We start from the raw sequence: 15,566 nt of genomic DNA, 5'->3' as shown, positions 1-15,566 counted from the left end.
TTACAGGCACCTGCCACCACGCTTGGCTAATTGTTTTGTATTTTTAGTAGAGACAGGGTTTCGCCATGTTGGCCAGGCTGGTCTCGAACTCCTGACCTCAGGTGATCCACCTACCTCAGCCTCCCAAAGTGCTAGGATTACAGGCATGAGCCACTGCACCCAGCCTGATCTCTCTTTCTTAATATCCAAATTCATCCTCAACACTGCTGGAATGATCTTTCTGATCATATAACTTTTAAAAAATATTTCAATAACTTGTCTAGAATAAACACCCAGATTTTTAATGTGACAAGTTTTGACCTTCCATGATCTGGCTGCTCCTTACTTTTTGTTTCATCCTTAGCCAATCCTTGCTTTGCACCCATTGCTTTGGCCTTACCAAACTGCTTGCTGTTCCTGGCATACATGTCCATGATTCTGTGTCTTTGCTTACATTGCTCTACCGCCTAGAATATCTACACCTGTGTTTATACCTTTTATCCATCTTTCAGGATGAGACCTACTCATCTTTCAGATCTCAACAGCTGGGTCATCTTCTCTAAAAACTTTCTCTGCCTCCTTTCCTGCTTATTTACAGTCATGCAATCTTACCCCATGAAAAATAGCTACTCCTACCTCTCTACTTTGTATCTGTTATTTTAGGGCCTATCAGCAGTTTATCCATCAGTCAGTCACTTATATAATATACATGCCTGGCCCTCTCTACAGATTGTAAACTCCTTAAGAATGAGGACTTCATTTTACATTCCTCACCAATATCTTACATATTACTGGTATTCAGATAGTTCGAATAGTCACTATTTGTTCTTTGAATAATTTGGTTACTTGTTACTAAAAGTACTTTTAATAATTTTTTGATTAGGACTTTCAACAAATTCTCTATGCATGTATTTGATTCTGTTGGTCTGTATAAGCTCACTTTTCTTAAAATAACATTTCCAAAGGTAAGTTTCCCAAGAAGGGAATTTGCACAAATTGTTTGTTCTCTCTTGGTTCTGTATCTTAGAGGAAAGTACACAGCACCCAGGTTGTCACACATTGCTCAAAAACAGTGATCACAATCTATTATGCTCAACAGGCCCCGCTGGGGATTTTTCTGAAGACCCTCTATTTTTCTTTAACCTTTCATGTATTCTCATCTCCCTGACTACATTATAAACTCACTAATATTGGGACTAGGTCTTCAACTGTTTTTTGCCCAGTGATTTTTGCCTGTAGGTACTCAATATGTTGAATGTGAATGATTTTAGCTTATCACAGGAAGATTGCAGATTTGGATACTGTTGCATTTATATATATCTGGAAAGGATTTTATCTTAAATATCAAGGAAAAAAGCTAAAGTTAGCTTCTACTGTTTTAGAGCATTTGTGCAGAATGTCATCAGATGAGGAGAAATACTCACTTCCAGTTGTGCAAAATGACTCCAGTCGAGGCAGTTCTGTCTCTTCGAATCTTCAGGTAGGAAAAAATTTCTAAATTTATCATGACTTTTTTTATTTTAAACAAATGAATGTAAGGGAAAACTAGGATTTTTTAAAAAATTTTTTCATTCCATTTACAAGGGAGTTTTTCAATTTACAATAATATCAAACTTTAGGAATTACTGTACACATTTTAGGAGTTACTTTACATTGTTTTAGCTTTTCAGAAAATATTGATGAACTCTTCATACACTCTGTACAAAGGCTTCAACCAACACAGTAAGAGGCGAAACTGAAATGTTCAGGAAACATTTTTTTCTTTAAATTTTTTTCATTTTAGCTACCTCTCATGAATGCTACTTTCACTTTTAATGCAAATTAATACAATATCAAACCATCCAAAGTTCCAGAGCTCAAGATTCCCTTGTGTTCTACTTGCTGAGGTTTGGTCTCTGTTGTCACAACATTCAGTACAATCTGCTGCCCAGGACCTGGACATTGACAGATAAAATGAAGTGGGTCAGTTGACTACAGAGGGTGTGGTATTTACATGAAATGTTTTAAATTTCTCTTATTTCTAAATATTTCATCATCAAAAATATGGATTTAGATTTCTGGAGTAGATTTTAAATGAGAGAATAATGACATGGTATATCTTAAATTTTACAGTTATATTACTCAAGGGGAAAGGCTGTTTATGCCTAAGCATATGAAATTGTTATTGATTCTGTACGATATGAGAAAAGCTTTAGGAAAATATTTTATGAAACAAATTTGTTCCTTTAATTGAAATTATGGATTTCAAAATGGGGAAGGTATTGGGAAAATATCTGAATATTTACAGGATAAAACTAGTCTGGAGTTGTGGCAGAGCTTTTGCACCCTAGCCTTCCCTTTTGATGGTACCTCTCCCATGTAGTCCTCTCTTTAGGTGACAGTACTTCTTCCACCCTTCATCGCTGTCTGATTGAAACTTGAAGATAAAACTGATTAACTCATTTATACTAAAATGTAAACACCTTGTGAGCTCTCAAATTGTCATTTTGTGAAGAGATAAAGCTTTAAATCAAAAGAATAAAACTCTAGAGTGCAATTTTAGAGAGATGGAAGAAGAACCTGCCAGAAATTATTTTGTGTTATTGGTTACCCACCTATAATGTAAGCCCAACTGAGAGTCTATTACTGTCAACTAATGTTCCTACTGGTTCTTGGACTGAAGTTGAAAGCCTCTCCATATTCCCTGTACATACAGTGTTATTACTTTGGGTTTCACCACTGGAAACACTTCAAAATATAAATACAAAAAATAATCTTAAAAATAACATAAAATACACATTTTTACATATGTAGTAAATATGTAAATCCAAACATTTAATACAAAAGCCCGTCATAAATCAATATTCCTCTTAAGGAACTTTTTTGTTACTCTCTTTGTTATGCGAATGTTTCGTAAGCCAGAAGGCGGTAAATGCTGAGGGATGGGCGGCATCCCTAGTGCTTATACACTGAAAATTTCCTCTAACCACAGCTCCTATCAGCCAAGTTGCTCTGACTCTAATGGTTGAGGCATGGGTGGAGCTATATTTCAGGGTCATATCAATTCAGCTCTTGGGGGTTGGGGAGGGGGGCAAAATTACAAGTTTTGAATGTTAACACAGGTTATGTTTGGCAATTAAGAAAGGCAATATTATTTATTTTGATTCTTAATTTTAAATTTTATTTTTAAATAACTCATTTGGCCTGTATCTACATATATGAAACTCTAAAATAGTCATTTAAATAACTGATTTTTTCTAAATGTTTTTCTTGAAATAAGTTGGAATATATGGTCATGGAATACTATTGACATATACTTGTTTATTTCCCCTTTAAGCCATAGCAATTGTGGTAAAATATATGAAATATATGAATATGTATGAAATATATTATTTGAAATATATGTTTGGATCTTTTTTTTCCCTTCTCTTATCCAGAGCAGAAGTCAGACTAGGGAAGCCACAAGTGAAAGCCACTGAATTCCACTTCTCCCTCCGTTCCTACATGCTAGAGATGGTGATAGGCTAACTCTGAGCAGAGCTGACTTGGCTAAATCTAGTTGCAACTGACACCACAGGAGGAACACTATAAAAAGTTTATGAACCTCACAATATAAGATCACCATCATATTAATCTGCTCAGGCTACCATAACAAAGTACCATAAATTCATAGGCTTAAACAACAGACATTTATCTTCTCACAGTTCTGGAGGCTAGAAGTCCCAGATCACAGCCCAATAGGGTCAGTTTCTGGTGAGGGCTCTCTTTGTGGATTGCAGACAGGTGCCTTCTTGCTGTATCTTCACATGGCCTTTCCTCAGTACAGTATGTGCAGGTGGGAGGAGAGAGCACAGAAGGTTCCTGGTGTCTCTTCTGATGAGTACATTAATGCTATCAGGGCCCCGGCCAATGACCTTATTTAACCTTAATTACTTTCTTGAAGGCCTCATCTCCAAATACAGCCACACTGGGTGTTAGGGCTTCAGCATATGAATTTTGAGGGGACACAAACATTCAGACTCCATAACTCCATAACAGCCACACTTTTATATAATCTTAGCCAAAATCAAAAGTTTATTTTGGGTGTTTGGGAAGTATAATAGTGCTTTAAAAGAAACCAAGTAAGGGTGGCTTAAGTGGGTTCCTTACAGTTTGGTTCTGTCTCTCATATGTTCTGAGCTGATACATAGTCCTGAGATCATCTGAGGACCCAATCCCTTCTCTCTTGTTGCTGTGCCTGAGCTGTTGACCATGCCGTGTTTGCATTGTCAGGTACTGGTGCACTGACAGTGCACCACCACTAGCCCATGGGAAGAGGGGACCAGCAGGAAGCAGCTTTGTTTTTAAGGACTTCACCTAAAGTTGTACACATCATTTCCATTTGAATCCCATAGACCGGGTCTCTTGGCCACACCTAGCTGCAGAGGAGGCTGGGAAATGTAGCTGAGTGGCCATTTGCCCAAATCAAACCCTGGGGCTTTATTAAGTTAAAGAAATTAAAAAGAAATGGATGCTGCTGGATTAGTTACAGTCTCTAAGCACTTGAAATTTTATGTATTAGTTTATTAGGACCAACGCACACATTCAGGTTTATAGGAACTAGTAAATATCTTGTGCATGGCCCCAATTTATCAAACTCTTTGGGAATTTCCTTTTGATAATTGGAAAACCAATATGCTTTGGGAAGTATATTTTTTTTAACCTAAGGATATTTAAATCTATTTAAATAATCATAGTTACTTTTGTCAATGTAAAAATTAAATGTTGGTGCTCGCTTCAGCAGCACATATACTAAAATTGGAGCCACAGAGAAAATTAGCATGGTCCCTGTGCAAGGAGGACACGCAAATTCATGAAATGTTCTATAATTTTTTAATAATTTTTTTAAGTTTTATAATATAAAAAAAGTTGTATTGTGATATCCTAAATGATTTGTTTCCTAATAAGAGCCTTCTGTCTCAGTGATAACCATTATGTAAAATACTGATTTTTATTTGCTACTAGGAAATGTAAGTTTAAAACTCAGACAGATGTTTATTCTCATGAAGGTGACATCACTAACAAAAATGGTTGATTATAGCAATATGAAGGAGATTCTGGTTGAATTTTCTAAAGATTTTCTCTTTGAAATATCTGTCTCTTCCTCTTCTGTCGTTAGCCTTAAAATATATAAAAGTCAGTATTTGCTATCCCTAATGTTTACTGCATGTAAGTATCTATGTTAAATAGGTGAATCAGGCCAGGTGCGGTGGCTCACGCCTGTAATCGTAGCACTTTGGGGGTCCAAGGCTGTGGATCAAGAGGTCAGGAGTTCAAGACCAGCCTGACCAACATGGTGAAACCCCATCGCTACTAAAAGTACAAAAATTAGGTGGGCGTGGTGGTACAAACCTGTAATTCCAGCTACTCAGGAGGCTGAGGCAGGAGAATCGGTTGAACCTGGGAGGCGGAGGTTGCGGTGAGCCAAGACCATGCCACTGCACTCCAGCCTGGGCGACAGAGCAAGACTCCATCTCAAAAAAAAAAAAAAGAAAAAAATTGTAAATCAAGAAATCAAGGTTGAAGCACAAACCAGGTCACTCTTGTATATGTAATTGCCATAAAAACTAGCAGTTTTCAAATATATAAAAGCATAAGCTTTTTTTAAAACAATTTTACTTAAAATTCTGATATAAAAAAAGATGAAAACAAAACTACAGTAGTATAGATTTATTTTGTAAATTCAATCAGTTAATAAAAACAGTTAAGCTGCCTTGATAAATGTACATTTGAAATTGGGGGGTAATAGAAGGCCATTGCAGTTTTATAAGCTTAAGTATCCAGTTTGCTTCTATATTTTGTTTGGGTTACATAATTTTTTTTCAATTCCAAAAATGGTATCTTTTTAATAGCGTGTCTCATCTTCAGTTAAACTGATCTGACATATAAAATTAAGTGATAGAAAATTTTTGATTCAGTGTTGAGTCACTCACAGAACCTTATCACCTCTTCATACTTTGTTGTTGTTTCCCCAGAGACAGGATCTTGCTCTGTCACCCAGGCTGGGGTGCAGTGGCGCCATCTTGTCTCACTGCAGCCTCCAGTTCCTAGGCTTAAGTGGTCCTCCTGCCTCAGCCTCCTGAGTAGCTAGAACTACAGGCACACACCACCACACCTAGCAAATTTTTGTAAAAAATTTATTGTAGAGATGAGGTCTCGCTTTGTTGCTCAGGCTTCAAGCCATCCTCCTGCCTCAGCCTCTCAAAGTGCTGAGTTTACAGGCATGAGTCACTGCACCCAGCCCTCTTCAAACTGTTAATCATAAATGTAAAAATCACACAAGATGCACTCAAAGAACTCAAGCTTGGAATAAGTGGTAAAACTTTGTAATATAATAAGCTTGGGACTCTATTATGGTAGTTAAATTTCTTTAAAACAAATTCAGTTGAATATATTATAACATTGTTACACTACATTATTGATTATTGGCCTCTCTTAGGAAGAATATGAAGAACTGCTTCGTTATGCTATAGTGACTCCAAATATTGAACCCGGTGCTTCACAGTCATCTCATCCTAAGGGAGAATTGGTGCCAGATGTCAGAATTTCTGCAATTCATGATATTCTTCATAGTCAAGGTTATATATTTTTTTCAAGATATCTCTTAATTTAAGATATTACTGAGTTTTTTAATGATACTGACAGGATTGTGAAAATGCCTGTCCAGATCAGTGATTCTTCTCAACCATTTATGTGTATTAGTATCATCTAGGGGAGCTTTTTACAGTTCAATATATTATTCCTGACTCTCGTATGACAGCTTGATTTTTCTTTGAACTTCATTTGACTCTTACTTCTATGAAGAATAATAAAGTTGAAGCAACGCTATGGCAACTGCATGGCTTTTGGGTATGTTGTATCTCAGTACTTGTTCCAGCAGTTTTATGCCAGGATTAACCTGAAAACTAAATGCCCAAGCCTAAAATTAAAGATGGTATCCCTGAGAGTCTCTTAAATTACTTTACGAACCTCATGCTAGTGCTTTATCAGCAGTATTTATATGGGCATGGAGGACTGTTTGAATGATTAATCACAAAGGTGAACCCATCTGTGGACCATGTCAGCAACAGAACTGAAAGCTACTACAAACCGGGATGTGTGTTGATAGATGAGTGAAAGGTGGAGAAAGGAGGATAAAGCTCCTTTTACCTCCATTCCTTATTCAGGTGAAGACAACATCCTAAACTCTAAATAAATGTTCTTTCAAAGGGCACAGAAAGCCTTCCTAAAACAGTCCTGATAAGGAACAGTTATCACACTATAGGCGTAACTCCAAGGATCCCTGTCCTTGAAGGCACATGACATAGCCTACTCAGAGGCCAAAGGCTCCTGGGCTTCTGCTAAGTCATAGCTCCGGTGTCTGCTGTCTCTCATTCTCTGTAGACATGGATTTTTCACTGCTTCTCGGTCTTTGGCCTGTTGCAGTGGAACAACAAACAGGACCACAGGATGAGAGCCTTAAAATACAGGCCAGGCAGTGGCTCATGCTTGTAATGCCAGTACTTTGAGAGGCTGAGGCAGGAGGATCGCTTGAGCCCAGGAGTTTGAGACAAGCCTAGGCAACATAGCAAGACCCTAGCTCTACAAAAAAATTAGCCACGCAGAGCAGCCTATAGTCCCAGCACCTTGGGAGGCTGGGGTGGGAGGATTGCCTGAGCTCAGGAGTTCAAGGCTGCAGCGTGCCATGATTATGCCACTGCACTTCAGCCTAGGCAACAGAGCAAGACTCTGTTTAAAAAAAAAAAGAAAAAAAACTTTCGAGATGCTGTAGTCAACAGTTCAAGGTAATCGCCTGGGATTTAAGACCATTGTTCTTTTCTCTTATGTAAGATAGCATTTATTTATTCTCTGCCATTTCCAAAAAGGATTTGAGATTAAAACATACATTATATAGTAAGTTTAGATATCCTTTAGTCATCTTGATTCACAAGTAGACTTTGTTAAAGTCTTCTATGTAAATTCATCATCCCACATTCTCTTTATTCTTGGTATCTCAGTTGCTTGATATAAGCCATGGTATGTGGAAATTGGCAAAGTATGTATAAGCCTCTAACAGTCATTCTTGAGAGGTTTTTCCCAGTTTCCTTTTTGCCATCTGTTGACTACAGGTTCCTGAAGTGGAAGCAAGTGTTTTGGGGAGCCAGTGCCACTTGAGTTTGATTGCAGCTAGTGAAAAGCAGCGGGCCTCTGGAAATACCCACTGTCATAAGAGAGCAGATTCTTTTCTAAGTTCTAATGTCATTCACCCACTTATTCTCTTAGTGTGAATTGAATGCTATAGTAGACTGCATTATCTCTCATCTATATTTGGTGCATAAGTTGGAGCTTATCAATTATATAGTAAGTCTTTCTCTAGTCTCAGATTTTTATCTCTTCTTGTTCTTTGTTTTAGTGTTCCTATATCCCCAGCATGTTGTATTTTGTTTGTTCTAAAATCTTATGTACTGCTACCTTCTTAAATTATGTGTGATTAGACATTTTATTTAAGAGTGGTTCAGTTTAATTTTAAAAAGCTTTGTTTTTGGCAGGAAATAACTCTGAAGTAAGAGAAACTGCAGTAGAAGTTGGAAAAGGATGTGATTTCAATATTTCAAGTCATTCAAAGACAGATGGTATGATTTTTCTTTAGCTTATTTGTATTAATATACAGCATTTTGTGGTTTGATGAATATTATCTATGTAGTAAGAGGAATAATTTCAGCATATTACTTATTGGCAGGATTTTAAAATGCTGTTGTTGCTAATATAAGTGATAATATTTAAAATAATTTTATAAGATACCAAAATAGTACAATTAAGACAGGTCAATGCATTATAGTGTGTAGTGTCCTTTCTTAAAATTGCTAAGTTAGAGGGCAAGTCTTTTAAAAGATTTAATGGGATATTAGATAGTTTGGCCAATTCAAGTTTTTATGTAAACCAATGCACTGTTTCCCAACTTTCAGGCATTTGGGTACCAATGTAAGGATTTTCATCCTATCTTTATGCCACCTGTTCTATCATTTAGTGTTTTTCTCTAAAAGTCTGCTTTGTGGGGGGTTGTTTTTTGTTTTTTTTTATTTTGTTTTGTTTTTGAGACAGGATCTCACTCTGTCACCCAGGCTAGAGTGCAGGGCTCCCTGCAGCCTCAACCTCCTTGGCTCAAGTGATCCTGCTGCCTCAGTGCCCCCTCCCCCAGTAGCTGGGACTACAGGCACATGCCACCACACCTAGCTAATTTTTAACTTTTCTGTAGAGGTGGGATCTCACTATGTTTTCTAGGCTGGTCTAAGATCAAGTGATCCACTTGCCTTGGCCTCCCAAAGTGCTGGGATTACAGGCATGAGCCACCATGCCTGGCTTTAAAGAGCTTTTAAAAGCATACTAGAATTGGACTGAGACTTTTTTCTTGACTAGTCAGAATAATTAAAATAATTAAAATGTGGCCGGGCGCGGTGGCTCACGCCTGTAATCCCAGCACTTTGGGAGGCCGAGGCGGGCGGATCACAAGGTCAGGAGATTGAGACCATCCTGGGTAACACGGTGAAACCCCGTCTCTACTAAAAATACAAAAAAAATTAGCTGGGCGTAGTGGCGGGCGACTGTAATCCCAGCTACTCGGGAGGCTGAGGCAGGAGAATGGCATGAACCCGGGAGGTGGAGCTTGCAGTGAGCCGAGATCATGCCACTGTACTCCAGCCTGGGCAACTGAGCAAAACTCCATGTCAAAAAATAAAAAATAATTAAAATGTAATATTGTGGAATATTTTTCTATTTAATGTTATTTAATGTGGTAACCATTTTTGCTACCACGTAAGTAATGCCTCTATCCCTTAGTTTCCTCACTTGTAAGTAGAAGTCTTAGGCACCATAATCTCTGACAGCCCTTCTAAGTTCTGAAGTTACATGATTTGATTTCTTAAAAGGTGAGTGTTGAGATATTTTTTAAATTGAAAAGCAGAGTCTATCGCTTTCTTTCTGAGTACAGATCTAGTTGGCAAAATCAAGTAAAAGAGAATATTCATGTACATTGTCATTCCACCTGTTCTTTGGGTTTCTTAACCATCCTCAGAACATGCAGGTAGCGTTTCATAGTGTGACTAGCCCAGACCTTGTTTTATGTTTTTTATACCAAACACACATATTAGGGAATTATTTTCCCTTTTGCAAAGAAGTCTTTACATAAGCAGAATATGTTTGCAAAAAAATTAAAATCTTACAAATTTTAAAAAAGAATTCTTGAAAGATTTAAGTAACAAGTTCTCTATCATAGATTCATCTTTCATTCAGTAAGAAGAAAGCTCTTCCATCTTTGTTATTAGGATGCTCATAGCAAATGTGAGATATGTGACAAGTGATGACAGATAGTCTCTAATTCCAGCATAAATATGTGAAAAAATATTAACTTTTCTTTCTCAGTGCGTTTTTTTTTTTTTTTTTGAGACAGAGTCTCGCTCTGTCACCCAGGCTAGAGTGGGTGGCACGATCTCGGCTCACTGCAACCTCTGCTTCCCGGGTTCAAGCAATTCTCCTGCCTCAGCCTCCCAAGTAGCTGGGACTATAGGCACGTGCCACCATGCCCGGCTAATTTTTTACATTTTTAGTAGAGATGGGGTTTCACCATGTTGGCTAGGCTGGTCTTGAACTCCTGACCTCATGATTCGCCCACTTCGGCCTCCCAAAGTACGGGGATTACAGGCATGAGCCACCGCGCCCAGCCTTTCAGTGCTTTTTTAGAAATAGATACCAGTTCTCTTTAGGGCCCTGACTCTCCCCCACCTCCCTGTATATGGGCAGGTGATGAGCGTTTTATATATATGCGCATACATATAGAGATGTGTATATTTCTCACCTATATATTGAAGCCTAACAGTGTACTTAACAATAGAGTATCTGCAAAACTAAATTACGAGTCTCTTTCTACTTATATTGTTTAATTTTAATAGGTTTTTTGTTTGTTTTTGTTTTTGGAGACAGAGTCTCATTCTGTCACCAGGCTGGAGTGCAGTGGTACGATCTCGGCTCACTGCAACCTCCACCTCCCTGGTTCAAGCGATTCTCCTGCCTCAGCTTCCCGAGTAGCTGGGACTACAGGCATGCACTACCACACCCAGCTAATTTTTGTATTTTTAGTAGAGATGGGGTTTCACCTTGTTGGCAAGGATGGTCTCGATCTCTGGACCTCATGATTCACCCGCCTCGGCCTCCCAAAGTGCTGGGATTACAGGCGTGAGCCACCGCACCCAGCCAAATTTTAATAGTATTAAAACCAATCCCAGTGTTAAACTTATAGAGTAATATTGACCTATATACAACCACACTGACCTTGGTCAATTACTTAACTTTTTCTGAACCTCAGTTTCTCATCAGTAAAGTGGAGATAATAATACCTGTTTTTTAGGGTAGCGTGTGTTATAAGAACTAATCTTTATAATGTTTTTATTACAGAAACAGAAAGCACTTCATTAATGGTGATATGATACAGATGATGATAGTTTCAGCTCAGGCTGGACCTGGATATATGAAGGATCCTTATTTGGGATAGAGGTCGTTTGCTGGGGGAGAAGGGATTGGGAGTATAGGAGGTATCTCATGCCAGTCTGTGCTAAATCAGTGACAATACTGAAATTAAAAATAGATTAAAGTACACCTGAAAGGTAGTTTCTCTGCATTTTTTCTCAGCCTCCATAGGTAGCAGACATCTTTAGCCTTCCAGTATGGTTCCTTACCAACTTGAGTTATTTTCAATTTGGCTTGACGGCTACAACTTTTCTTTTGTTCTAGAGTCATCACCAGTGTTATCCCCAAGGAAGCCTTCTCACCCGGTCATGGATTTTTTCAGTTCACATCTTTTAGCTGACTCTTCCTCACCAGCAACAAATTCTAGTCAAACAGATGCCCATGAAATACTTGTGAGCGATTTTCTCGTTTCTGATGAAAACCTTCAGAAGATGGAAAATGTACTTGATCTTTGGAGTTCAGGTCTTAAGGTACGGTACAGCAGTTGTTCAATTACAGTTGTTTAATATGTAATGTAATAGTTTTACTCTCGTTTTTACTGTTTTGTTTTTTCGAGTTAAACTTTTTAAAAATCTTTTGTTTCCTGAGATCAGTTCAGTGTCTTAAGTCTTGCTTCTCAATCTTTAATGTACTTACGAATCATAGGGGGAGCCTGTTAAACTACAGCTTCATATGCAGTAGGTCTTCAGCAGGGCCTAAGGTCGTGCATTTCTTTCTTTCTTTTTTTTTTTTTTTTTTTGACTCTTGTTTGTTTGATTTTACTTTAAGTTCTGGGATACATGTGCAGAACATGCAGATTTGTTACATAGGTATACATGTGCCATGGTGGTTTGCTGCACCCATCAACCTGTCATCTAGGTTTCAAGCCCCACATGCATTAGATATTTGTCCTAATGCTCTCCCTCCCCTTACACCCCACCGCCTGACAGGCCCCGGTGTGTGATGTTCCCCTCCGTGTGTCCATGTGTTCTCATTTCCGTCAAGCTCCCAGGTGATGCTACTGGTTCAGAAACTGTACTTTGAGTTGCCAGGTTTTCAGTGGTTGCTGGAATGGTTCTACATGCTCCACTGAATTTCACAGATACTTTGAATGGCTCAGCCTGTGTGTAACTGAGACATACTGTGCCTTTACCATATCATAGTTGTGACTAATGGAAATGTCTCCTTTTATGTGATAACAAAAGATCCAATTTTAGCAATGGATATTCATTTTATAGCCACTCCTGTAGCAACCATGATGTGTAAGTGATAAATCTATAAAAGTTGATTTTTATTTTGATACTACTGGCCTTTAAGTAAAACAAAGTATTGCAGAAATAGTAAGTGGTTTTGTTTTGTTTTGTTTTTTGTTTTTTGGTTTTTTTTGCTATTATTAAAAAACTGGAGAAAATGACAGTTTTTCTGATACATATAATTTGAGAAAACTAAGTTGCATATTCACATATATAGAGAAATTATGGCCATGTGAGTTCTGTGGCATTTATATTTTTCCCTCATTTGGAACCTTAAATTCTAGAAATAATTCTTCAGCATGGTTTTACCATTTTCCCCCCTTGGAACAGGTTTCATACTTATAATACTGTAAGTCAATTGGAGTATTATACCACCAACCATTTAAATTGTGTTTAGTTAATATGTTGTCCAGTTGTTTTTTTTATAACAAATTATTATTTGGTCTTTTTATTTATGCCAGTCAGTAGGGTGACAGAACTTAGCAGTCCATTATAACAGATAATAATCTGTGATAAATGGCTTGGGAAAAAAATTATCAACTCTCATAGTTTCTTTCCACTATCACCCATTTCTAAATAACTTCCCAGTCAGTATGGCTTAGCCTATGCCATAGTTCTGTGTTTCCCTTTATTCCTGATCCATCTTCATATGGACATTTAATCCTTGAATAAACAAAGGAACATAGTGAATGAGGCCTGAAATTTTTTTTAAATGACAACAAGATTTCATACAAAATTAGTTAAAATAGGAAAACATCAGCTTCCCTAGTGTGATGAATGTGAACTGCACAGACCTGTGACTGTTGAACTTACATATGTTTTTCATTAATGTGTTCCAATTGTTTTAATGACTTTTGTGTTGATTGCTTGTTCTGATTTTTTTAATGTTTCTTAATTTCAGTGTAGTTTTAAGAAGTGATATTAACGAACAAACTACTTAATTGTCACTATATTTTTCAGACAAACATCATATCTGAACTAAGTAAATGGAGACTTAATTTTATTGACTGGCACCGAATGGAAATGAGAAAAGAGAAAGAAAAACATGCAGCACATTTAAAACAACTGTGTAATCAGATCAGTGACTTGAAGGAGCTGCAAAAAACCTTTGAAATCTCCATTGGGAGAAAAGATGAGGTTTTCTTTTTTATATTTCTTTTTAACTGAGATTCAGTAAATGTCTTGCTAAATAATAAATTCTAAGAAATGATTATCTACCTCATACAAGATACAGGTTCTATCAGAAACTGACAGAAAAATTCATAGCCATTGGATTTATTCTTCCTATTAAACATACCAGCATAATATCATTTTACCCTCACCAATGACTTCTGTGTTCTTGATGTTTTAAGAGTGTTTGCTTTGTAAACTATATTAAAACATCACCTTGTAACCCATAAATGTATAAAACTATTATGATTTGTCAATTTAAAAAAATTTTTTTTTTAAAAAGAGTATGTGCTAATTGTAAGTACACTAGTTTTTTTCTTTCTAATCCTTTCTTCCTAACCTTAAGAGAACATGAAGGAACCAGCATTATCTACATTTTAAACCATCCTTTTAGGGGTCATTTTAAGCATCTCAAATTCTTTTTTTACCTCTCTGTTTTGAAACAGGGTCTTGCTATGTTGCCCAGACTGGAGAGCAGTGGCTATTCATAGGCATAATCATAGCTCACTGCAGCCTCAAACTCCTGGGCTCAAGTGATCCTCCTGCCTCAGCCCCTGCCAGGGACTGCAAGTGCATACCACCATGCCTGGGTTTAAGCATCTCAAATTCTATCTGTGATGGGTGTGTTTTCATTAATGAAGTTGTTCTTCATTTTATTGATGAACACAGAAAACATCTTTTATTTCACTTTCCTTTAGTTTCTTAAGAATTTGAGGGTAAGATTCAAGTCTGTGCTAATTTTTTGCCTCCTGACACAGTACCTGGAACAAAGCAGATGGGCAACAAATCTGTGCCCTGCTATAAATGGATGTCCGGATGGGCATCCACTTATGGATAGGAGAGTGGTGGTGTTCAGAAGAGGAGGACTTGGGCAGACACCTCAGCTGCTTGTCTGCAGAAGTAGCACTTAAGTGTTTTCATGAATTAAATATTATAATTTTTTTAAACATACCTTGATTTCGTATAAAATTGAACATTTTATAGAATTTGGTTTTTTTTTAAACAATGGATTTTAATGTCAGTCATTTTCTTTGTTATACTCAAAATTCTGTCCTATGGTTTTTAAATATTTTAAGTTTAATCTTTTTATTTTGAAGTATCACAAAGAATATAGATATCATATGTTCAGTTTATGAGAATGAGTAAAGTGGATAGACAGGTACTACCATTCAGCTTAACACATAGAATATTTCCAGTAGCTTAGAATATATGCCCTTTTCCTCTCTGGAAATTATTTAAAGAGCAGGTATAAATATCTCTTGGCAAATGTGCCCAATTTACAAAATCTCTTTCTAATGTGACTATTTTTAGAAATTTATTTCAGTTATTCAGTTCTTTAATAAGAGAGAATATTATCTTAGGATGTTAAAGCCTTCTGAATTTTTTTTTTAAGAACAAGAGTAATAATATCACTGAAGAAGTGCATCAATATATAACATATTAATAACATATATAACGTTATATACAGTTATTAATATGTTATATGTATAACAATTATATATTTAATTAATTATATATATAACGTATGTATAACATATAATGTTATATATAATGTTAATAGTTACATGTATAACGTTATTAATAGTTATATATAACATATAGTTATATATATAACTATAACATATTAATAGTTATATATAAAACATATAACTAATAAGCAAATAATAT

At 36.7% G+C, this 15,566-nt stretch overlaps 1 protein-coding gene and 1 non-coding gene across 4 annotated transcripts in view; both read left to right on the top strand.

The window, feature by feature from the left end:
* Window positions 1-15,566, top strand: part of POC5 (POC5 centriolar protein) — a 37,083-nt gene that overhangs the window by 3,163 nt on the left and 18,354 nt on the right. For all 3 annotated transcript variants that reach the window (XM_054488545.2, XM_054488547.2, XM_063664917.1), the window contains exons 2-6: window positions 1,362-1,459; window positions 6,437-6,575; window positions 8,526-8,609; window positions 11,761-11,966; window positions 13,689-13,865. In XM_054488545.2, coding sequence (XP_054344520.1) covers window positions 1,376-1,459; window positions 6,437-6,575; window positions 8,526-8,609; window positions 11,761-11,966; window positions 13,689-13,865 — 690 coding nt within the window. In that variant the 5' untranslated portion in view covers window positions 1,362-1,375. The remainder of the gene's footprint in view (window positions 1-1,361; window positions 1,460-6,436; window positions 6,576-8,525; window positions 8,610-11,760; window positions 11,967-13,688; window positions 13,866-15,566) is intronic.
* LOC129037635 (U6 spliceosomal RNA) lies at window positions 4,726-4,830 on the top strand. The gene has a single exon (XR_008502877.1). It is a non-coding gene; the product is annotated as a U6 spliceosomal RNA (small nuclear RNA).

Source organism: Pongo pygmaeus, chromosome 4 (genome assembly GCF_028885625.2).
Source record: "Pongo pygmaeus isolate AG05252 chromosome 4, NHGRI_mPonPyg2-v2.0_pri, whole genome shotgun sequence".
In the NCBI taxonomy this organism is placed as follows: Eukaryota; Metazoa; Chordata; class Mammalia; order Primates; family Hominidae; genus Pongo; species Pongo pygmaeus.
This window is presented reverse-complemented; position numbering and strand designations above follow the sequence as displayed.